We start from the raw sequence: 24,069 nt of genomic DNA on the forward strand, positions 1-24,069 counted from the left end.
TCCCAGCCTCCAGAGCTGTAAGAAATACATTTCTGTTGTTTAAGCTGACCAGTTTGTGGTATTTTTTGAATAGCAGCCCAAACTGACAAAGACAATGGGCAATAAAAATGTAAAGAAATGCCTCAACATTAATATGTTGAAATCTCAACCCTCAGAATGCAATCATATATGGAGTTGAGATCTTCAAATGGTGATTAAGTTAAAATGAGGTCATTAGAGAGGAGCCCTAATCCAATATGACAGATGGTCTTGAAAGAAGAGGGAGGCCGGGCGCAGTGGCTCAAGCCTGTAATCCCAGCACTTTGGGAGGCCGAGACGGGCGGATCACGAGGTCAGGAGATCGAGACCATCCTGGCTAACGCGGTGAAACCCCGTCTCTACTAAAAATAGAAAAAACTAGCCGGGCGAGGTGGCAGCGCCTGTAGTCCCAGTTACTTGGGAGGCTGAGGCAGGAGAATGGCGTAAACCCGGGAGGCGGAGCTTGCAGTGAGCTGAGATCCGGCCACTGCACTCCAGCCTGGGCGACAGAGCGAGACTCCGTCTCAAAAAAAAAAGAAGAGGGAAAGATACCAGCCAGGCGTGTGTATACACAAACAGATGACCATGTTAAAAGACAGCAGGAGGGCAACCAGCTGTTAGCCAGAGAGGTGTTGGAGGAAACTAACCGTGCCAGCACCATGATCTGGAATTTCTAGCCTTCAGAACTATGAAGAAATAATTTCTCTTGTTTAAGCCACTCAGTCTGTGGTATTTTGCTATGATCACCTCAGCAAACTAACAGAATATAAAAGTAAAGTCAAGAAAGTGTTGCCAGGCCTGGTGTCTCACACCTGTGTAATCCCAGCACTTTGGGAGCCCGAGACGGGTGGATTACCTGAGCTCAGGAGTTTGAGACTAGCCTGAGCAGCATGGTGAAATCCTGTCAAAAAATACAAATCCTTTGGGAGGCCGAGACGGGCGGATCACAAGGTCAGGAGATCGAGACCATCCTGGCGAACACGGTGAAACCCCGTCTCTACTAAAAAAATACAAAAAACTAGCCGGGCCAGGTGGCGGGCGCCTGTAGTCCCAGCTACTCAGGAGGCTGAGGCAGGAGAATGGCGTAAACCCGGGAGGCGGAGCTTGCAGTGAGCTGAGATCCGGCCACTGCACTCCAGCCTGGGCGACAGAGCGAGACTCAGTCTCAAAAAAAAAAAAAAAAAAAAAAACAAATCCTACAAAGAAATACAAAAATTAGCTGGACATGATGGCAGGTGCCTGCAGTCCCAGCTACTCGGGAGGTTGAGGTGGGAGGATTGCTTGAGTTCAGGAGGCGGAAGTTGCAGTAAGCCCACTGCATTACAGCCTGGGGATAGAGCCAGACCTTGTCTCAAAAAAGGAAAGAAAGTATCAAATGTTAACTAAGAGGAAAAACTTTAATGGCAGTAGAAAAATAGGCTGAGGGAAAAGAAAAAAGAGACAAAATAAGAAATGAGAGAAAGGCTCAAGAAATGTCTTCCTCCTTTTTCTCCATAAACTCCTACATATGTTATTTTCTTTTATAAAGGGAGAAAAGTTTTTGGCTTTATTTTTCCTTGTTAATGGAAAGACCAAGTGAAGAACTAAGCAATTACCCAGGGAACTAAACTCATATAAAAAGTCAATAATTCAGGTTAAATCCCTCCTTTTTTTTCCCCTTGGCAATGCTTTTTAAACTCACAACATCTATATAACTGCCTTCTTTTACTTGCCTCTGCAGGTAATGCTAGTATTTCACCAGTTCAAATGCAGGATATAAGACATACTACCCTATAGCAAAATCTCAAGAGCAACGAAAAAAATAATGAACTTATGATGAAACCACAGTAAGGAAAAACCCAAAACCTACGGGAAACTGACTGTAAATCTAAAATGCATTCTTCCACAGATAAGATGATGACATAATTTGCATTTGAAGTGTCCAAGATATTAATGTTTTTGAAAGACCATGGTTTAAAGTAGAGTTGGGAAAAAATGTATAGTAAAAAAACAAAACAGTAAAGTCTTCATGTGAATTATTTTTTTAAAGGCGAGAATACTTACGAACATTTTTACACTGGCAACAAATCCAGATGGTACTGAAAGTCAGTTTCCTGGATGATCTGACAACTGAAAAAGGCTGCAGTGGGTTAAAAAGTCACAGTCTCTCTGGGCTGTAAAGGAGACTTATAGGGAGAATTTGGTAACTTTGGGACAATAAGGACACCAGACTAGAAAGCTCACTCTTGGACACTGGCAGGTATGTGTCCCTTATCTGGACCAAACACAAGCACGACTGTCTGCACATTCAAGCCTTCTTGGCTCAAGGTTCTGGGAAGCAAGACATCATTTTCGTAGCTCTGATTTTTTATGGTTTAATTGTGAAGGCAAGCATTTTTTGAGAGGGCATTTCTGACTTGCACTTGTTTTTAGAGCTATGATTTTCATAAGAAGGGAAAAAAATATCAGAAATAGAATCTGCAAGGAGCTTTGTCAAAAGAAAAGCATTCTCACATGCCCCCTTCTTTTGGGAAGCCGTGGAGGGGTGGCACTGGCACAGATAGAAATAGGTGAACTCCCTCCGGCATGCATGGTAGGGGGGTGGTGGGGAAAGGTTGAGAATCAACGACCTAGAAAAGCAAATGTGGAAAAATATTTTTGCAGCAATAAGAAAGCAGTTTTTAAAAATGAGAATTTTCATCTTAGTTTGTATTTCTTTTATAACATATTTGCTTTAAAATTTTCTTACAAAATTTATTTAAAAGACATACAAACAACATATGGGAGATGAGAATAAGATTCCTCTAATACAAAGGCATGAGGGTAAATAATATTTCAGGTGCTAGACAGCAGGCGTGGCACATTTATTCACCAAGACCAGAATCCCTGGGGGTAATCGCTTCTGTTTTTTCCAGCCCACTATTATTAGTTGTGGGAAGTAATTTGCTTGAATTGCTTTCATTCTCTGACTCCAGTTTTGCAGCCTCCTCCCAAGTAGTTGCCAGCTGTTTCCCAAGGGTTTCTGGAAGCTTTAGTGTTAACACTCCACTCAGGAAGGCCATAGTCCCAACAAACAACTAGAAAGAATTAAAAATAATGATAAGTGACACATCAAGAAAGGAATGCACCCTTTGGAGAATAGAATTTCGTAACTGTTTTCAGAGGGTAATGCAATTGAATTTGACATAACAGTTGTCACTGTGATTACTCAGTGAGACCTTTGGTTACTTGTGCTGGACTTCGAGTTCTTTTCCTCACCAATGAGGCTTAATCTCATCACTCACTCATTCATTCATTCATGAGCCACTGTGGAGCGCCTACTGAGCTGCCAGCTACTGTCTGCATTATTACTCCTGAAGGCGCTGTCCTAGGAGCTGTGGTCACAACGAAAAAAAGACCCTTGCCCCATCTTTCCAGACCCCCGAGTCTTGCGGAGGAGACAAGCAACTGAGCCCTCGGTTAGGACATGCCACGCGTGTCTTAGTCAACCCTGTCCCTGCCCCAATAATCAGTACACTATCAGAGTTCAGTAAATGATAAGGAATGAATGAATGAAAACAGGTTTCAATCAACCGGAATCTATGGAATTTGGGGGAAGCTAACCAAAGGCAGTGAAAACAAATTGTCACTTTATCGGGGAGGGATCCATATAATTTCCTATACAGTTCGGTATGATTTCTTTGTTTTCCAGATTTTGACACATAAAAGGCAGCCTTTTAGACTAGCGCCAAGGTATTTGCTTTTAAAAATGCAGGTCACATTAAAAATTAAAGTCTGCATATCTATTCTCTGTTTATCATCATGAAGATGCTGGGTGGTTTTTATTAACAGAGCTAAATCTCTATGCAATCTGTAAAAACACAATCCATCCTTACTTAATTTAAAATCCTTTAGGAAAATATATTTGCTGGAAAGACCCTACAAAAATAAATTAAGGTATGGCTTTTCTCATAAATCTACACACTCGGTATGTTTATAGCATCTGAGAATGAGAATCATAAAATACATAGAGCAAGTGTGAAGCGATGCCAGATCACATCCATAACAGACGAGACTTGGGAAGGCAGTTTTTTATTTGTTTTGCAGAGCACTGATAACCTAATTCTTAGAAATATATGAGTAAGCTTAACCCAGAAGCAGTAGCGGAATTACAAGTGACATTCCAAAGGAATTTAAAAGACGTTTTCTGGTCTCTCAAGACATGGGAATTATATCCAGTGATCTAGAAACCCCAGAAGAGCCCTAAGTCAGGGTCTGAAAAACACTGAGTCAGTCTAAAAGCAAAATAGAATCAAATGGAAGATCCAGAACAGAATGGAATTTTTCTTCTTAGCTTGGTAGTAAGACTAGTCAGGCAGTAAACAAATCATACCTCCCCACCTCCTCCTCACTCCTGCTCCCCTGACAGCTCCCCACAAGCCCACAAACCCCAAACCAAACATCGAAATAAGTCCCCCCTTTCCCACCCCTCCCTCCTCTGTCCAGGCGGATCCTTTCACGCTCTTCAGACCCTATCGCCTCTCACCTCCTCCTCAGAGATCTCCCTCCATCCATGGTCCAACCTCCTTCTCACATATTTTTGACCTTTTCCTTTCTGCTGGCTATTTTCCCTCAACAAAAAGTTCTCAAAGGGCCAGGCATGGTGGCTCATGCCTATAATCCCAGCATTTCGGGAGGCTTGAGGTGGTGGATCACCTGAGGTCAGGAGTTCGAGACCAGCCTGGCCAACATGGTGAAACTCTGTCTCTACTAAAATTACAAAATTAGCTGAGTGAGGTGGCCCATGCCTGTAATCCCAGCTACTTGGGAGGCTGAGGCACAAGAATCGCTAGAACCCAGGAGGCAGAGGTTGCCGTGAGCCAAGATCCTGCCACTACACTCCAGCCTGGGCGACAAGAGCGAAACTCTGTCTCAAAAAAAAAAAAAAAAAAAAACAGTTCTCAAAGGCTGGGTGCAGTAGTTTACACTTGTAATCCCAGCACTTTGGGAGGCTAAGTCTGGCAGATCTCTTGAAGTCAGGAGTTCGAGACCAGCCTGGGCAATATGGTGAAACTCTCTACGAAAAATATAAAAATTAGCCAGGAGTGGTGGCACGTGCCTGTGGTCCTAGCTACTTGGGAGGCTGAGGTGGGAGAATCGCTTGAGCCCAGGAGGCAGAGGTTGCAGTGAGCTAAGATTGTGCCACTGCACTCCAACCTCAGTGACAGAGACCTGGTCTCAAAAAAATAAAAATAAAAATAAAAAAGTAAGGAAAAAGAAATGTTCTTGACCCATTTATAATCTCCATATGCACATTGCCTGGGTACTTGCCACCTGCTACCTGTGTGGCCTTGGACAAGTTACTTAACCTCTCTGTTCCTCAGAGTCCTTTTCTGTAAAATGGATGAAAGGATAGTATCTGTTGCAAACGACTGTTGAGAGGATGAAATTAAATGTAAGCTCTCATTACTCTGTGTGTGTGTGTATATATATATATGCAGCATATATATATATATGCAGTGTGTGTGTGTGTATATATATATATATGCAGTGTGTATATTCTTAGCTTGGTAGTAGGACTAATCAGGCAGTCAGGTTCAAGTGATGCTTCTCCCTTAGCCTCCCGAGTAGCTGGGACTACAGGCACAGACCACCACACCTGGCTAATTGTTGTATTTTTAGTTGAGATGGGGGGGAGGTGTCACCATATTGGCCAGGCTGGTCTGGAACTCCTGACCTTGTGATCTGCCCGCCTCAGCCTCCCAAAGTGCTGGGATTACAGGTGTGAGCCACCGCTCCTGCCTTACTGCTATTATATATTGAACAACAAGATGTTTCTTAATGTTCCATGATTACCACTGTTGTATCTTTTAAATCACCACACCTGGCATTTCCCCACTCCAGCCCTTCTCTTCGGGGCTGGTGATTGTTTGCTCTCCTGCCCTTCCCACCAGACTGCACGTCCCTCAAGACAGGCTATTGCTTTCATCTGCTCCTTAGCACCTAGCAGGGTGGCTAGTTCAAAACCAACACTCAGTCAACATTTGCCAAATGAGTTAATGAACACACAAAAAGCTAATTAACGTGTCCACCTTTTTTAGATTACTAGAAAATAATGCTTGATAATAAAAGCATCAGAGCGAGTGATTTTTCATGTGCCTCTTTTCAAAAGAGAAAATATAAACATCTTCCAGATGAGAGTTTTCATTTCTCAAAATGAAAACACTGGCTCCCCAGGCAGTTTGACATCCATAAACAAGTTTAATGGGAAATTTGATTTTTTTTTTTTGACCCATTACAAACAATAGGCAATACTTGTTAGATCCAAAGGAAGCATATTCACAGACTACTCCCACAAATATACACCACACCTTGCGGCCAGAGATCGTCTTAGAGGAGGAACGGGCTACTCAGGGCCAGGCTGGACAAGGAGCTGACTGCTCTGTGCTCGTTTTTGTATAGATTGTTTGTTGGACCTTGTGTAAAAGGCAAGGGAGCATGGTATTTGGGTTCAAATCCCAGCTCTGTCACCTTTAAGGTGTGTGACCCCGGGCTAATAATTACTTTCTGTCCATCAGTCTCCTCATCTGTAAAATGAAGAGAACAACAGTATCTGCATTACATGAAGACTAATTTTTGTAAAGCACTTTAAAAAAGAGCTTGTGTAGGCAGGGCATGGTGGTTTATGACTGTAATTCCAGCACTTTGGGAGGCCGAGATGGGCAGATCACCTGAGGTCAGGAGTTCGAGACCAGCTTGGCCAACATAGTGAAACCCCATCTCTACTAAAAAATATTTTAAAAATTAGCCAGCCTTGGTGGCACATGCCTGTAATCCCACCTTCTTGGGAGGCTGAGGCAGGAGAATTGCTTGACCCGGGAGGTAGAGGTTGCAGTAAGCCAAGATCAGACCACTGTACTCCTGCCTGGTCGACAGAGCAAGACTCTGTCTCAGAAAAATAATAAAAATAAAAGGAGCGGGGCCGGGTGCGGTGGCTCAAGCCTGTAATCCCAGCACTTTGGGAGGCTGAGACGGGTGGATCACGAGGTCAGGAGATCGAGACCATCCTGGCTAATAGGGTGAAACCCTGTCTCTACTTAAAAATACAAAAAACTAGCCGGGCGACGAGGCGGGTGCCTGTAGTCCCAGCTACTCGGGAGGCTGAGGCAGGAGAATGGCGTAAACCCGGGAGGCGGAGCTTGCAGTGAGCTGAGATCCGGCCACTGCACTCCAGCCTGGGTGGCAGAGCAAGACTCCGTCTCAAAAAAATAAAAAAATAAAAAATAAAATAAAGTAAAAGGAGCTTGTTTAAATATCTGTTAAATAAAATTAGAGACCCCTTCTAAGTCCGTAGTCCTTAATTGAGCCTTACTGATATCCATTAAAAAATATTTATTTGGTTTTATTTTTGGTAATTAGCTTTTATAAATTTATCTATTTTATATTTGCATGTTTCAACTTATTATTTTAATAAACACCTTTCCATTTTATCTTTAAAAAAAAATAAGGAAAACAAGTGCTAGCACAAAGGAGATTCTTCTAGAAAAGTTCATGACCTAAAAAGGGTAGTAGACTCTCCCAAAACACCTCCCACACAGCCCATATGGTTTCTTAACCTCAGAGTCAGCCTGAGAAAGAGGCTGGGCTCTAACACCCCAATGGCACATCCAAGCGCTTTACTGAGCGCCAGCTCCAGGGACACGGGAGACAGTCATGCCAAGTCAGCGATTCCGGAAGAGCAGTATGTGTACCTGCTGTGTGTACAAGGCAACTCCAGGGGATGCCAAGCACTGTTTTATTACTTGTGAGATTATGTTGATGTCTTTCAGAAAAACACATAATTAGTATAACACCCATGACCTCACTGATATTATTGTTTAGGACAAACCTGATTTCCAACAGTCAATCTATTTGATCTAAAATAGTAGGTGAATAACAGCATGGGTGGCACACAAGCTGAGGGAAACACTTGGCTAGGGCCAGCTGTGGGGATGCAAATGTCCTGCTCTGCAAAGCACAACAGCCTGACTGGGGCGATGAAGACACCCGTGCAAATGATAAAGTCACATTGCGACAGCAACTGTGAAAGAGGCACCCACTAAATGCTGTACGGACACACTTGAGAGAAGGAGAGGCGAGGTCACTAGATCTGGGTGGCCTCCTGGAAAGAGGATACCTGGAAGGCTACTTAACAGAAGCCGCTCTCTTTGGAGGGGCCGTTTGGGCAGTGGCATGGAAGGGGAGGAGGCGGGGTGAGGACAGGGAGGAGAGAGGAACTCTTGCAGTGTGGGTGAGTGTGGAGAGGAGGGGAAGCTGCATGAGGAACAGAATAGGGGACCTGGGCAGGGGGTCAGTCAGGAAAGGACCTGGATAGCAGCTTAGTTTGGACTTTTATTCTGACGCTGACAGGGGCACTGGGTCATGGCCGTGGTGCCTTCTATGCTACCCAGACGGGGTAGGGGATGAAGAGCAAGGAGAAGACTGGGAGGCACTGGAGCCAGGCATGCAGGGGTGGTTTTGAAGGGGAATGTGAGGATTTGGTGATGAAAGAACAGGATGAATAAGAAGCCGATGCCACAGTGTCATGCTTGAAGCCACTGACCTATCCTTAACCAAAAGTGGGAGACAGGTGTCACTGGCCAGTTCTGCTTGGGAGACATTGAGTTTGTGGTGAGACATCCAGGGAGAATGTCCATGAGGCTGGAGGAACCCCGTGCCTGCAGCCCGGAGGAGAGGGGGCAGGGAGGAGGCCGGGAGGAAATCCTGCAGCCTGAGTCTATCTAAGGGGCAATCAGAAAAGAGAAAGGAGGCACTGGAGGGGAGGGAGAGGGAGGGTCTGTGGGAAAACAAGTGCTAGCACAAAGGAGATTCTTTTGTTTCCATCCCGCATCTTCTTCCTGAGCAGAAGAGTCCACCAGGTGCAGCAGTGCTCATGTGCCCTCCCGGCCTCTCAGCCCCTACTGGAGGATCTGCAAACGAAGTGTCCCTGCTCTTACTCTTTGAAGCCAGGCAAATGGCTCACACGGCTGGAGCCAGAAATGGAGCCCCTCAGGTTCAGGTCAACTGAGAACCATGGGTTCCTAACCCTCTCCATTAGGCACCACAGAATCTTTTCGGAGCAGGCAGCCCCCAGAATTCGCCTTGCCCAGCAGGAACTCAGTGGAAACACAGAGGCAATGCCAGGCCAGGGGGTGGGGACAGGCCTGGCTTCCAGGGAAGGGTGAAGACACGCCCTTTTGTGGCAGGCAGAGTTGTAGTGAACAGCTCAGCAGTGATGGAAGGCCACCAACAGCCAGTCGCAAAGCAGCCACCACCCTACCCACAGACTGGCGAGCTGTTGGTAAGGGGATTGTTTTTACAAACCCCGTTAGGAAATGAGGTACTGGCTTGCAATAAATAACAACAGAGAAGTCGCTAATAGGCAATTAGAAACTGCCTCCATGCCACCTCAGAAAAGGTCTGCAAACGGAAGCACACCTGTGGTATGAAGATCCAAACGCTGCTGAGGTCCACGGAGAACGGCGCCAGGATGCTGGCCAGGCGACATACCATGCTGCCGCTTCCCACAGCCAGCGACCTGGAAACAGAGGAGAGAGGCCGAGACAAGTAAGGTGCAAGTGACCCAGGATTGAGGGACCTGCTTTCTGCAGCTCCTTTCCCACCCTCCCCAACGAGGATAAGGGCGGTCAGGCACCGCATTACAACGTTTTGGTCAACCTCGGCGGCCCCATGAGATTATAATAGCACATTTTAACTCGACTTTTTCTATCTTTCAATACGTTTAGATACACAAATACTTACCACTGTGTTAGACTGCCTGCAGTATTCAGTACAGTAACATGCTGTGGAGGGTCACAGCTGAGGAGGAATAAGCTGTGCCACACAGCCTGGGTGTGTAGCAGGCTGGGCCATCAAGGTTTGTGTAAGTTCACTCTATGATGTTCTGACAACCACGAAATCACCAAAGGATGCATTTCTCAGAATGTATGCCCATCATTAAGCAACATATGACCATAAAAAAATGTAAGCTTGAAAGTAATTTTACTTAAATTTTTCAAAAATCACAACACCTACATTGTGTGAAACAGTGGTGTATACAAGCGTGCGCATAATTCAAGACAATTCAAGACAAAAAGGTAGGAGTGCGGAGGTAAGCCATTCTTCATCTGCTGTGCAGGTGTATTGATCCAGCCTAACATTGAGAATAATAAGGTCTTCTACAGCAGGGATTTGTTTCAGGTAGGACGCGGGAATTTGAGAGAACAAAGTATCTGTATACCTGTGGACTATTCTATTTTTTTAGAGTCAAGGAATATCTTAATGTGCTTTTCTTTAAAGGTTACTCAGGGAAAATGTATAGAATGTTAGTAAGGAAAGACTGTCCTTTTATGTGAGTAAGTACCTCTACAAATTAATGGTGCCTCATCTTTTCTGGGTCACACATATTTATAAAGAACTGATAAAAAGTATGGCATTCTTCTGAGAAAGAAATCATACATAAGTAAAGTTTTGCATGCAGTGTTAGGGTGTTTAGGGAGCTCATAGAGTTGGTTAAAGATTTCCTGTATTAAATATTTACATATAGGATTTTTTTGAGGTCATGTACCTGAGGTTGTAAACCAACAACCAAGCCAACAAAAAAAAAAGATCTTAAAAAATACTACAACATTCATAATTGCAATGCACATTGACATTATTTGATTGGATTGTCACCGTTTTAGCGTATAACATGCATTCATTCAGCACATGTGTGTCAAGAGTCTAACATGTGCTAGGCACTGCATGGATCTGGTCCAATCTGAATTTTGAACTGGGAAAATCTGCAGCTTTTCCTGGCTGAGCAGAAATCCACCTGAGAGGCCAGAAGCGTCCCATAGGACATGCCAAAGATCTTCTCCCTGATTTAGAGCGACTTCTTCCCTGGGTCAGCCACAAGGGAGCCAAAGCCACAACGTAAGTTTGCAATTATGCAACTTCACTCTCTATTGCATTCAACTAGTCTCCACCATTGTCAACCTGTAAGCGCTAGAATGTAATCTGTTATTCTGCCTGTCTGCTACTGTACATCTGCACAGGGCTGCCACTTTCACAATATGATCTGAGAAGAGCCCACACAGCCCTTACCCCAAAATACCTTCTTCCCCTCTGCTACTAAAGCTCTACCGCCAGCAACTCATCCCTTGCTAATGTTGAGCACTGTCTCCCATAAAAATTCTCATGTATTTCACTGGGTATCTGAAAGGGCCAAAAGATGTGGATCTGAGTTCTGATGGGTCACTGACTAGCCAAGTGCCTTTGACCATGACCCTAATCTTGTGTGAATCCCAGTTCCACAACCTGTAAAACGGACAGAAGATGTATTTATTATTAGACTGCTCTCCCAAGCACTCTGGGTGACCTAGAGGGGAAGTAGGGAGGAAGAAGAAAAACTCTACTCTCAGACAACTGGGCTAATAGACAATTACATAGGGAGTTATTCCTCTGCTATTCTATAGCCCGGTCACATATTAGTCTGATAAACTTTTTTCTTAGATATATGTGTGTACCTACTCTATCCATTCTTCCATCCACCCATCCATCCATCCGTCCATCCATCCGTCCATCCATCCATCCATCCATCTAGATATCCATTAATCTATCTACAGCCAACATAAATGTACTTACCCATCCTTGGCCACAGGGCTGCCTGCCCTAGCATTTCAGCAGGCAGGTGTGTGGGCATGGAAAATTCCTAGGGAAGGATTTATGCTATCTCGTGACTAATGGATTTTCCAGGTCCTACATCCCTCCTGCTTGTGGAGACAAGGAGGAGGCATCTCTGGGCTGGTGTTATATGGACTTATCTCTACAGAAAGTCACTTGCCTTTCACACTTGTAACACATGACAAATAATATACTCCTAAAAGGGATGAACCCACTAGCTGAGCAGTTAGATTTTTTTAAAAGTTTCCTGTGAAAAACCTTAATATCTTGTTTGTTTATTTGTTGCCATTAAGATTGGGTCTTTAACAGGCTAAGAAATTATCCAAGCTCACTAACAAATTTTTTCCCTTAGAAAATGAAAACTTCTGGCCAGGCGCGGTGGCTCAAGCCTGTAATACCAGCACTTTGGGAGGCCGAGACGGGCGGATCACGAGGTCAGGAGATCCAGACCATCCCGGCTAACATGGTGAAACCCCGTCTCTACTAAAAAATACAAAAAACTAGCCGGGCGAAGTGGCGGGCGCCTGTAGTCCCAGTTACTCGGGAGGCTGAGGCAGGAGAATGGCATAAACCCGGGAGGCAGAGCTTGCAGTGAGCTGAGATCCGGCCACTGCACTCCAGCCTGGGCGACAGAGCGAGACTCCGTCTCAAAAAAAAAAAAGAAAAGAAAATGAAAACTTCTATTGATAAAGCAGGTGTTAGGAAAATGCGACTTGGAGGATTTAAGGGAGGACTGCAGATAGGAAACTATTATGGAATTTCACAGAGGGAGATCTGTGGGACAAGCATCTCTTGGCAGCAGTGTGACCCTAATCACTATTTACACTTTAAAATACAGGATCATTTTGAAAAAAAGAGTCAAAAAGTCTGATGGGCCGGGCGCAGTGGCTCACACCTATAATCCTAGCACTTTGGGAGGCCAAGGAGGGTGGATCACTTGAGGTCAGGAGTTCGAGACCAGCCTGGCCAACATGGTGAAACTCTGTCTCTACTAAAAATACAAAAATTAGCCGGGCATGGTGGTGTACACCTGTAATCCCAGCTATTCAGGAGGCTGAGGCAGGAGAATCACTTGAACCTGGGAGGTAGACGTTGCAGTGAGCCAAGATTACACTATTGCACTCCAGCCTGGGCAACAGAGTGAGACTCTGTCTCAAAAAAAAAAATCTAATGGAGAATCAGAGAAAGGATCCCTTCCCTTTATAGCTGGGGTCCCAGCTGTGTGTCTTGCACCAGGTACTTGATCTCCCTGGTCTCAGCTGTCTTATCTGGACATAGGGCTGCAACAAGAACTGTGGTTTACAAAGGATGCACTGTTAAGGCCTGGAAGTTCTGCTGCAGCCCCCTGGAGCAAGAAGGCAGGAGCACTGGGGGGATTCCAGGTACCCAACAGAGCTTCCATAAAGGACCTCTGTCCTCTTTACCACATAAAGAGTTTCCAAGTAAAATGTGTTTGGAAAAGCTTTTTAAAAGCCTGAAAGTTCCTGAGGTTCCCAGATCAGTGGGAATCACATCAGACATTCCCAAAGAGGTGGGGTGACAACTCTAAGTCACCTGCAGACTTGTTAAAAATCCTGAGTTTCGGCCAGGCGCGGTGGATCACGCCTGTAATTCCAACACTTTGGGAGGTCAAGGCTGGTCAGGAGTTCGAGACCAACCTGACTAACATGGTGAAACCCCGTCCCTACTGAAAATACAAAAATTAGCCAGGTGTAGTGGCATGCACCTGTAATCCCAGCTACTCTGGAGGCTGAGGCAAGAGAATTGCTTGAACCCAGAAGGCAGAGCTTGCAGTTAGCCGAGATCACACCACTGCACTCCAGCCTGGGTGACAGAAGGAGACTCCATCTCGAAAAAAGAAAAAAAAAAAAATCCCGAGTCTCATTCTTGGATTGATCCAGCAGGTCTGGTGTAACGACCCAAGACTGGTATTTTTTATGAAATGCCTCAGTGACTCTGATGAGCTGCCAGCTTTGAGAACCTCCAGATGAGGTAATCTCAGGGAGCCAATGATTACTGATGTTATGGGCTGAGTTGTGCCTCCCAAAGTTCAAGTGTTGAAGTCTCAACCCCTTGTACTTTATGGCATTTGTAGATAAGGTCTTTAAAGAGGTGATTAAGTTAAAATAAGGCTGTTAGGGTGGGGCCCTAATCCAATATGGCTGGTGTCTTATACGAAGAGGGAGGGACATCAGTGGTGCACACAGAGGTAAGACCCCTTGGGGACATAGCAAGAGGGTGCCACCTGAAGACCATGGAGACAGGCCTCAGGAGAATCCAAACCTGCCGACATCTTGTTCTTGGACTTCCAGCCTCCAGTACTGTGAGAAAATAAATTTCTATTGTTTAAGCCACCCAGCCTGTGGTATTTTGTTACAGTAGCCTATGCAGACTAACACAATTGGCATCAGAACATAGAGAGACACATCCTGAGAAATTAGTTTTGAGTCAATACAGAGACTCAGTGGTGGAAGTCTATGGTACTTGAAACTTAAAATGTTTTTGGAATAATAGAGTGGTATTTCAAAATAATTTGTTTAATATCCTCGCTAATATGGTACAAAGCCTCAGACTAAAAATTAGTATCTGCATGTCATTTTCCCACCTCAGAGATCCAGGTAACGTCTATGAAAAAGAAGCATTTACATTTAAAGGCCAAATACAATGAAATGACACACAAGTGAAAGACAACAGGAAAACAACCAGAAAATAATTCATCCTTACCTTACAATGGTTGGATACAGCTCAGCTGTATAAAGATAAATGAGGCCAAACGCTGCCCCAATGGCAAATTTTCCAACCATAGCTGCCACCACACCCAAAATATAGTGTTTCTGAAAAAAATTTAGCAGAATAGATCATCACAAGTAATATTTTTAAAGGAAAATATAAAATCTTTAAAATCACTACTTAAAACATTCTAATCCTTCAGTATTTTTTCAGAACAATGAAGAGCCTGATTTTTCTGTTTGAATATATTAAACTCTATTCACAGTCTGAGAAAGCTTTTCATCTTTATGAAATGTAGAGGAAAGTTTTAGTGTCTCTCCTCCCCATCCACTTTGGAGGGTTTGAACTGTGATAAAAGCCAGTTGGGAAGACTGTTTTGGAAGGAGACACGACCAGATAGTGCTGGTGGCACCAAGAATTTCCCCACTCCTTCTGGAACTGATCCAGCAGAATGAATCAAGGAGCCATACAAACAAATTGTGGGCCGGGCCCAGTGGCTCACACCTGTAATCCCAGCACTAGGAGGCTAAGGCAGGAGAATCACTTGAGGCCAAGAGTTTTAGGCCAGCCAGGGCAACATAGCAAGACCCCATTTCTACAGAAAAACAAAAAAATTAGCTGTGTGTGATGGTACATGCCTATGGTCCCAGCTACTGGAGAAGCTAAGGCAGGAGGATCATTTGAGCCCAGGAGTTCGAGATTACGGAGAGCTATAATCACAACACTGCACTTCAGCTTGGGTAACAGACTGAGATCTTGTCCCTATTTAATCTATTTATTTTAGAAAAAACAAACAAACAAAACAAATTGTGTCCTTTGTGGCAGTAATCCCTGGCTTATAAATTATCTTCAGAAAATAATTTGAAAGTGGTAACTGAACTATTAGTACAGACTTTTTGTTCATTTGTTTCTTTGTGGCTGATTCATTCCTCAACAGCAAAACCTTTATCTCCACCTGGGTTTTTATTCTCCCTAATGTGTTCCACTTCCAAAGGTAACTAACAAATACATCTTGTATTCTGAAATCTCCCTCCTCCCCCATCTGCCAGCTGGACGCTGAGACCCAGGGTGGCCTTGGGGCTGATGTGTTAAGGACGGCAGTGCCTCTGTCAGTCTGCATCCCTGAATGACTCCATGGACCCAAACACCCACTCACCACTCCCCCTTTGGCCAACTAGGTACAAATACATGGAAATTTCTATGAGCAGGTAACAAACATCTTTTATGTTAAGTCACTGAGATTCTGGGATGCCTCTATTAAAGAGCTAATGTCACCTTAATTACAATTGTAAATTAAATTAATTAACAATTATTAATTAAATTAATATTTGTATTGTGTTGACCTTATCATTTGGGGAAAAATTTATTGGAGGGGAGATATTTGTGGTTGTGGGTTAATGCTCTATTTCTAGAAATCTCCTCTTTCTCATCTTCCCTATTACTGTAGAACTCAAAGGTTCTGGTGTTCCCCAACTCTTCACCAACTTAAAGGCAGCTGTCATCTACTCAACTACCATTAACTGCAAACTACTTTTTTAAAGGTGCGGATGAAGTTCCCTCAAATTAGCAGAGACCGCCTTGTCCTGAGTAGTTTTATTGCATTCAGTTAGTTGGTATCAATCACCTGGAAATTTCGTTACATAAAATATTTGGCTCACTGATCCTAATCGTTAAGTAAAGTGCTGCTATAAAAGGAAGTCACTCGTTAGCTTAAATGAAATTTCAAACGATATGCAAAACTTAAAATGCTTTGCTCTAAATGTTGATATACTATTGCTTAATGATTATATAATCACAGGAGAACATTAAATAAAATATTTTAAGTACTGTTATAGCGACATTTTCCAAATCAAGAATTAAAATACAGGTCTGAAAACATCTTTTTTGGGAAGAGGGGAAGCACTTCTGGATGCAAGAGGTATTTTGCGGGGATGCAGTTTGCCAAAATACAGGAATGTGAACGTCATTTCAGGAATTTCTTGGTAATGTTTCTCACTAAGAAACTGTTTTTAAAAGCAAGCTCCTCGGGGTGTGTATGCATACCAGACATTGGAAACTACTAATCTCCTGCGATGAAAAACAGTGTATTGAAACTCCAACAGTCTTGAATATCTGACTCATATCCTTCAGATGTCTCCATGGCTGCCTCCCTCATTGAGGTTTCTGATCACATGTCACCTCCTCTGAGAGGCACACCATCCTCGACCACCCTAGACAAAAGAGTACACACGGGTGCCATATGCCCTCTTGTTAGACTTACGGAAACTTGATACACTGTGTGTTCCCAGCACCTGGCACATAAAAGATGGTGGATAAATGTTTGTTGAATGAATAAATGAGTGAATGTTCAGTATGATGATGCTGGAAAGTGTGATCGACTTTCCTCATACAAGATTATTGCGTTTACAAAATACAACACTGGTCATCTCTGGGAATTGGGATTATGAACTTTTTTTTTTTTTATTTTTTGAGATGAGGTCTCACTCTGTCATCCAGGCTGGAGTACAGTGGTATGATCAGAGCTCACTGCAGCCTTGAATTCCTGAACTCAAGCCATCCTCCTACCCTCAACCTCTTGAGTTGTTGGGATTATAAGTGTGAGTAATTGCACCCAGGTTAGGCTTTTTTTTTTTCATGTTTTTCTCCTTAAATTTTCTAAAATGAACATATATTACTTATATAACAGAAAGAGACTGTTTTAAAGAAAACAGGTTTTTAATTATATACTCTGACCAAATCATACTCTGAATTGACCTTCATACTTAACTGTAACAAGCTAAATTCTTCCCATCAAACTGTCACGGTATAACTAACAATTCCCTAAATAAAACATAAGATAACTCACGTGGGGGATCACCATAATGACACCACAGGTCAGTGCACTGCAGAAAAGAGAGTAGGCCAGGACTGTTCTCCTCCCGACCTTGTCCATGGCGATGCACACGAAGGTGTAGGCGGGAATTTCCACTACACCTGTCATTGAGCAAGCAGCCCTCTATGAGGTTAGGCACCTGACTGCATGAGGGGACCCCGCCTTCTAACCCACTACCCAAAAGGCATGAGCAGCCCTCTCCTCACTTCCAGGGCCTTTAGAAACTCTGTAAGGATTCCTGCGAGGCAGTTAGCCCTGCCACTTTTAAACTCACTGCAGTGAAGATGAGCATTTCCTGTGAAATGCTCTAATGTTTATAATCCTTCTGGCACCTGCAAATGGCACAAAACCAGAGCCCAAATTCCCACCAGCCCCAAACCATCTCAGGAGATAAAAACTTGTTCAAAAATTTCACAGCAGAGAACTATTGAGCAGAAGCACCCATCTGCAACAGTACTAGTGGGAAGGGTACTGACATGAAAATTCCAAAATGGTAGATAATATAAAACCATGTGTGTTTGTCTTTGGGAACACTTTTGTATTTATGAGATTGCCCAGTTTTTTGAGAATTTATGTCTTTGGCAAAAGTAAAAAACTATGTCACGAAGATCTAAACTTCTAGCCTTCCTAAGCTTCCGCATCCACAGTCCACACACCTACCATTGGCCACTCTGTTCTAGGGATACTGCACCATCTCAAACTGTCATAGAGAATGAGTTTGAAGTCAAGACAAGTTCTTTCAATAAACTTGTTAGTTTGCTTCAAAAAAAAAAAAAAAAGAGTAAATCTTTTCTTTTTAAAACGACTTCTCTCATAATTCCTGCTGAGCTATAATAAACAAAAACAGATGTGTCTGCTGAGGAAATCGGAAAAAAAAAAAACCAGATGTGTCATCAGAGCACTTTAATGAGATGGCACGATGTTTACGCATAAAAATTTAGAAGTAAGATGTTTCGAGGATAATATAAAATACAGGCAGCCTACAAAGAAATAACCAGGAGTTAAGACTAGATGGATAAAAAGAGGTTTCTAATATTTCTCTCACGTTTTAGTTCAAATTTGGTTTATGCTAGGAGTCACATCTCAAGCTATCTAAAGTGATTTAACCTGCCATTAAAATGAAACAAGTATGACAACATAAATTATAGTTGCATGTATTTAAAAGTTATTTTACCAGCTAAAATTTATAAATTAAGGACACCTGAAGGTTGAGAGATGCCAGATAGCCAAGGCATATTAAATTTTAAAAGGGAAGCAACTTACAAAGAATAATATATAGTGAGTGATCTCATTTATATTAAAATATAAAACATTTATATGCACAAATGTACGGAAATGCATAGAAACAGATCTGATTAGCACAGGACTTTTGACCTGCTCCATTTTCGACCTGGGCCAGTTCACCCCTCCTTAGGCAACCTGGTGGTTCCCTGCTCCCAGGAGGTCACCATACTGATGCTGAACTTAGTGTGGACACCTGATTAGCATAGCTATTGCAGCCCAGAACTCCTGGGCTCAAGCAATCCTCCCACCTCAGCCTCCCAAGTAGCTGGAACTACAGGCACATGCTTCATGTACAAAATGCATAGAAATAGATCTGAAAGGGTACAACCCAAACATTATAGAAGTTACCCCTGGGAAGAACTCTGGGTTAAGGACTGGTGTGAAAAAGATGAGCAAGGAGAGAAGGCAGAAAGGGAGGAACTAAATTCTTCTGATGCATTTTTTTCAAATGGAAAATACAAGGAGTTTTCAAAAAGGTAGGATGGCAGGGTACTGTGGCTCATGCCTGTAATCCCAGCACTTTGGGAGGCCAAGGCGGGCGGATCACCTGAGGTCAGGAGTTCGAGACCAGCCAGGTCAACATGGTGAAACCCCGTCTCTACTACAAAACAAAAGTTAGCTGGGCATGGTGGCACGTGCCTATGATCCCAGCTATTCAGGAGGCTGAAACAGGAGAATCGCTTGAACCCAGGAGGCGGATATTGCAGTGAGCTGAGATCACACCACTGCACTCCAGCCTGGGCGACAGAGCAAGACTCCGTTTCAAAAAAAAAAAAAAAGTTAATGGAAAGTGCATATTATGAAAAAACTATGCATGTGTCTTCAGATTTATTTCTGCACTCAAAGAAATTTGTACTAACTTCTTAGAACATGTCCGAAGAGGAGCTAGTTTGAGACACTAAGAAGAATAAGATAACACTTTGAAAAGAGCTCCCACTAGAGCAACATGAATTCTGCTAAAATTGAAGCAAGAACAAACATCAAATTTAAGGTGAAGCTTGGGTGGAAGAATGGTGAAATCACTGATGCCTTATGAAAAGGACAAGACAATATTGAAGATGAAGACCACAGGGGCAGAGCATCCACACTAAGGAAAAAAAATACATCTTGTTTAAGCCCTAATTGACAAGGACTAAGATTAACAGCAGAAGCAATAGCCAATACCACAAATATCTCAATTAGTCTGGCTTACAGAATTCTGACTGAAAAATTAAAGTTAAGCAAACTTTCCACTCAATGGGTGCCAAAACAGTTGTGCCCAGATCAGCTGCAGAGAAGGGTAGAACTGCCCATGGAAATTTTAAACTAGTGGGATCAATATCCTGAAGGATTTCTTTGGAGAATTTTAACACGAGATGAAACATGGTTTTACCACTGTGATCCTGAAGACAAAGCCCAACCAAAGCAATGGCTACCAAGAAGGGCTGTGGTCCAGTCAGAGCAAAAGTGGACCAGTTGAGAGCAAAGGTCATGGCAATATTTGTTGGGGATGCTCAAGGCATTTTGCTTGTTAACTTTCTAGAGGGCCAAAGAATGAAAATATCTGCTTATGATGAGAGTGTTTTGAGAGAGTTAGCCAAAGCTTTTGTAGAAAAATGCCTGGGAAACATCACCAGAGAGTCCTTCTCCTCCATAACAATGTGCCCGCTCATTCCTTTCATTAAACAAGGGCAATTTTGCAAGAATTTTGATGAGAAATCACTAGGCAGCCACCTTACAGTTCTCATGGTGGCTCCTTCTGACTTCTTTCTGTTTCCTAATCTTAAAAAATCTGTACGCGGCACCCATTTTTCTTCAGTTAATAGTGTAAATAAGATCGCATTGACATGGGTACATTCTCAGGACCCTCAGTTCTTCAGGGATGGACTAAATGGCTGATGTCTTACAAAAATGTCTTGACCTTGATGGCAATCATGTTGAGAAAGTTTATGTTTTAAATTTTTATCTTTTAATTCCATTTTTCCCATGAACTGGTTGAAATCCCCTCATATGTACACGTGTTACAACATAACGCTAAGAGATATCATAATAATATGGTTGGCAGTATTGTTCCTGGTTTTAAAAGGCCTATTAAAAACGCACTCTTTTTCTCAAATTCACACAGAAACACACACACACACACACACACACACACAAATGTTAGAAATCTCACTTCACTGCCAAATTTAAATATACTTTAACTACTTACCCAGGAGGAAGAGGTTTAAGTATTCATTGCCTCCTAAATTAACAGAATTCAAGGAAAAGGAGTAGAATCCCAAACTTCCTGTGAACCAAATTAGCCAAACGGTAAGCGTCCTTGTCGCAATGTTCCAGTTATAAAACAGATGTGATAGGCTGTGCTTCTGAACTTCAGTGGGGCTATTACCAACAGGACCTTGTAGGTCCAGTGATAAAAGTTCCGACAGTTTACAGGAGCTTGTCCTGTTCCACTTGGCCATGATGTCAACTATTTTTTGTGCTTCTTCATATCGTCCCTCTGAGAGAAGCCAAAAAGGTGTCTCTGGGAGCACCCAACAGCACAAAATAAAGGGGACAGTCACTGTGGAGAGGATCATCTGGTAAAGCCACCAGGTCCTGACCAAGTATCCTGTCAAAGCCACCAGAAGAGTTCCAACTGCAAAAAAAGAATGCAAATGGACAGACGCCCATGTCCGAGACTTCATGCCAATGAATTCCATTACATAGACAAACCCCACCACGAGATAGCCACTTGCAACCTGAAAAACAAATAGTAGGGATCATATTCAAGATCACATTTATAACTATTGAGGAGTCTGACCCCATTGCAAATCACATATAGGCAAAAAGGAAAATGACAAAGACTTGCTTTCTGAAACCCCTATCAGATGTATAAAATGACATTCAATCCTATCTATCTTTTTTTTTCTTATAGGTCCTTTCATCTTCCCTCATCATACCTGCCCAAAATGGCAAAAACTTTAGAGATTATTTATGATATAAATGTTAGACATTGCCTTTTGCTTCATCAAAATATTCCATCATAATGTGAATGTATTTCTCAGTTCCTTGTAAATGCACACATCAAGTTATCTGTATCCAGGAGGTCCCTATTGTTAAATCCTAATTGCTAAATGGAGACAAAAAATTTACGCTAACTAGTGGTAAGAAAAACAGATTTAATCAAAATTTTATTTTGACAGACAAAGAAAAGTAGACAAATTAGACTTCATGAAAATTAAAACTGCATCAAAGAACACTATCAATGGAGTGAAAAGGCAACCTACAGAACTGGATAAAATACTTGCAAATCAAATATCTGATAAGGGATTTTATGGAGAACTCCTAAAACCCAACAATAACAACAAAAACACAAACAATGCAATTCAAAAATGGGCAAAGCCTTTGAATAGACATTTCAAATAGAAGAAATACAAATGTTTACCAATCATTGAGAAACGCAAATCAAAGCTACAAAGAGATACCCCCTCATACTCATTAGGGTGGCTAATTAAAGAAAACAACAACAACCAAAATAACACGTTTTAGCGGGAATGTAGAGAAACTGGAACACATGTGTAATGTGTGATAGAAATGTATAATGGTACAGCCTCTAGGAAAAACAATACGACGATTGCTTAAAAAACAATTACAGCATGATCCAGCAATTCCACCTTTGAGTATATATCCAAAGGAGTTGAAAGTGGGGTCTGGAAGAGATACTTGTACACACCTGCTCATAGCATTATTCACAACAGCTAAAGCGTGGAAGCCACCCCCCAAGGGTCTGTCCAGAGATGAATATATAAGAAAAATGTAGTCTATGCATACAATGAATATTACGCTAAGTGAAATAAGCCAGTCACAAAAAGACAAATATCGTATGAGTCCACTTTCATGAGGTATCAGAGTGGCCAAACTCATAGAGAAAGAATGTAGAATGGTGGTTGTCAGGGGCTAGGGAGACAGGGAACAGAGAGTTATTATTTAATGGACAGAGTTTCAGGTTTGCAAGACGAAAAGAGTTCTGAAGATGCACGGTGGTGATAATTGCACAACAGAATGAATGCACTTAATATCACTGAACTGTACACTTAAAAATGGTTACGATGGTAAATTTTGTGTTATGTGTACTTTACCACAAGAAGGAACACTGGGGAAAAACTTTATTTTGAAAATATGCCTATCTTTAATAAAAATTAGATTACAATACGTGATTAGAATATGATATGTGACCATTCTTGGAATAAACAAAGAATGAGTCCAATGATGGTTTATTTGGGAGGAGGGGGCTAAGAATTTTTTCTACAAAATTATTTCATATTTGACTTCTACAGCACAAATCATAAAGTTAATTTTTGTAAAATTATTCGAGAGCACCACTGATTTCCCCAAAGGCCTCTCTTAATCATTAGATATTTGAATCATACTCTTTCAAAGGCTCACTATGTGATTATCCTTGCAGATGTTAATTTCTTCAAAAGTTAACAGGTCTCTCTCTGCCAAATCCCAACTGGCCAAATCTTGTGGGCAAGATTCAGGCAGTGTTCCCATGTTCCCTCATTGCTTTTAAAGACTTTTTGTAAACACATATCCCTTGTAATAATTGCAATTTCGCTTTGCATCAGACAGTCACAAAGAGGCGACCTACAAGAATATTCCTACTGTCAGAAAGGGTTGACACTAGCAGGAGGCAGGGAGGTGCTCCATGAGTACTACTGTATTCATAATCAGTTTAACATTTTTGTGACAACAGCTTTTATTTCCCTGTGCAACTCTGTAATGGCAAGACTCAGAACATCGGGACCCTATATCCAAGAATCCAGAAGTTGCTTTTGGTAAGTGCTGCTGTTACACTAAACAAAGATTATGATAACTTTCAAATACTGTAAATTTCCCAGTTAAATTAAGCTGTAATATTTGTCCCTGTCAGGTTTTTCAATGCTAATTTTTTCTCATGAGTCAGCTACAACTTCCTCTGTCATTGGATTCAGAAAATCCATATACAACTAACTCCGAAACACTGTGAATCCACTCACACCCATCCCTTCCACCGATAATACTCTACCCCTCACATCTTCTCAGACTCCACCCCATCATAGCAGCCAGAATTCCCAGAATCCCCTTTGTGGATTGCCATTGCCTTTAGAAGATGGAGCAAAATCCTGACAATCCTACAAAGCCCCACTAACCGCCTTGACCCCTTCAGCCTTATCAATGCGTCTCTCCTCCTCTCTGTTCTCCAGACATTCTGGCTTTTCTTTCGTATCTCAGGGCCCTTTCATCTGCTTCTATCTTTGCTGGAATGTTCTTCTCTCACCCATCTCTCACAACAAGGAAGCCCTTGACCCTCCAGACCCTGGTGAACCCTCCAGACCCACTGCTGTTATGCCCTCACTGTCAACATTTTATTTATTTTTGAAGATGGCTGATCAATGTCTTGCCTTTCTTACTAGACTTACTGAGACAGCTGAGTCTGGTTTACTTAGCATTACACTCCGTAGACAGATCAGTAAATGCGTTAAGTAATTGAATCTGCCTGC

General features: G+C 42.5%; 1 protein-coding gene across 4 annotated transcripts in view; it reads right to left on the minus strand.

Moving 5' to 3' along the window:
* Positions 1-2,675: 2,675 nt before the first annotated feature.
* The window catches only part of SLC22A16 (solute carrier family 22 member 16), a 60,549-nt gene continuing 39,155 nt past the window's right edge, over positions 2,676-24,069 (minus strand). For 2 of the 4 annotated variants that reach the window (XM_033234883.1, XM_033234885.1), the window contains exons 4-8: positions 20,754-21,285; positions 17,255-17,382; positions 14,404-14,513; positions 9,454-9,553; positions 2,676-3,074 (exon numbers count right to left, since the gene is read on the minus strand). In XM_033234883.1, coding sequence (XP_033090774.1) covers positions 2,862-3,074; positions 9,454-9,553; positions 14,404-14,513; positions 17,255-17,382; positions 20,754-21,285 — 1,083 coding nt within the window. In that variant the 3' untranslated portion in view covers positions 2,676-2,861. The remainder of the gene's footprint in view (positions 3,075-9,453; positions 9,554-14,403; positions 14,514-17,254; positions 17,383-20,753; positions 21,286-24,069) is intronic. The other 2 variants (XM_033234884.1, XR_004442853.1) reach the window with 2 other exon arrangements.

This window comes from Trachypithecus francoisi, unplaced genomic scaffold, assembly GCF_009764315.1.
Source record: "Trachypithecus francoisi isolate TF-2019V2 unplaced genomic scaffold, Tfra_2.0 Lachesis_group15, whole genome shotgun sequence".
NCBI lineage: Eukaryota > Metazoa > Chordata > Mammalia > Primates > Cercopithecidae > Trachypithecus > Trachypithecus francoisi.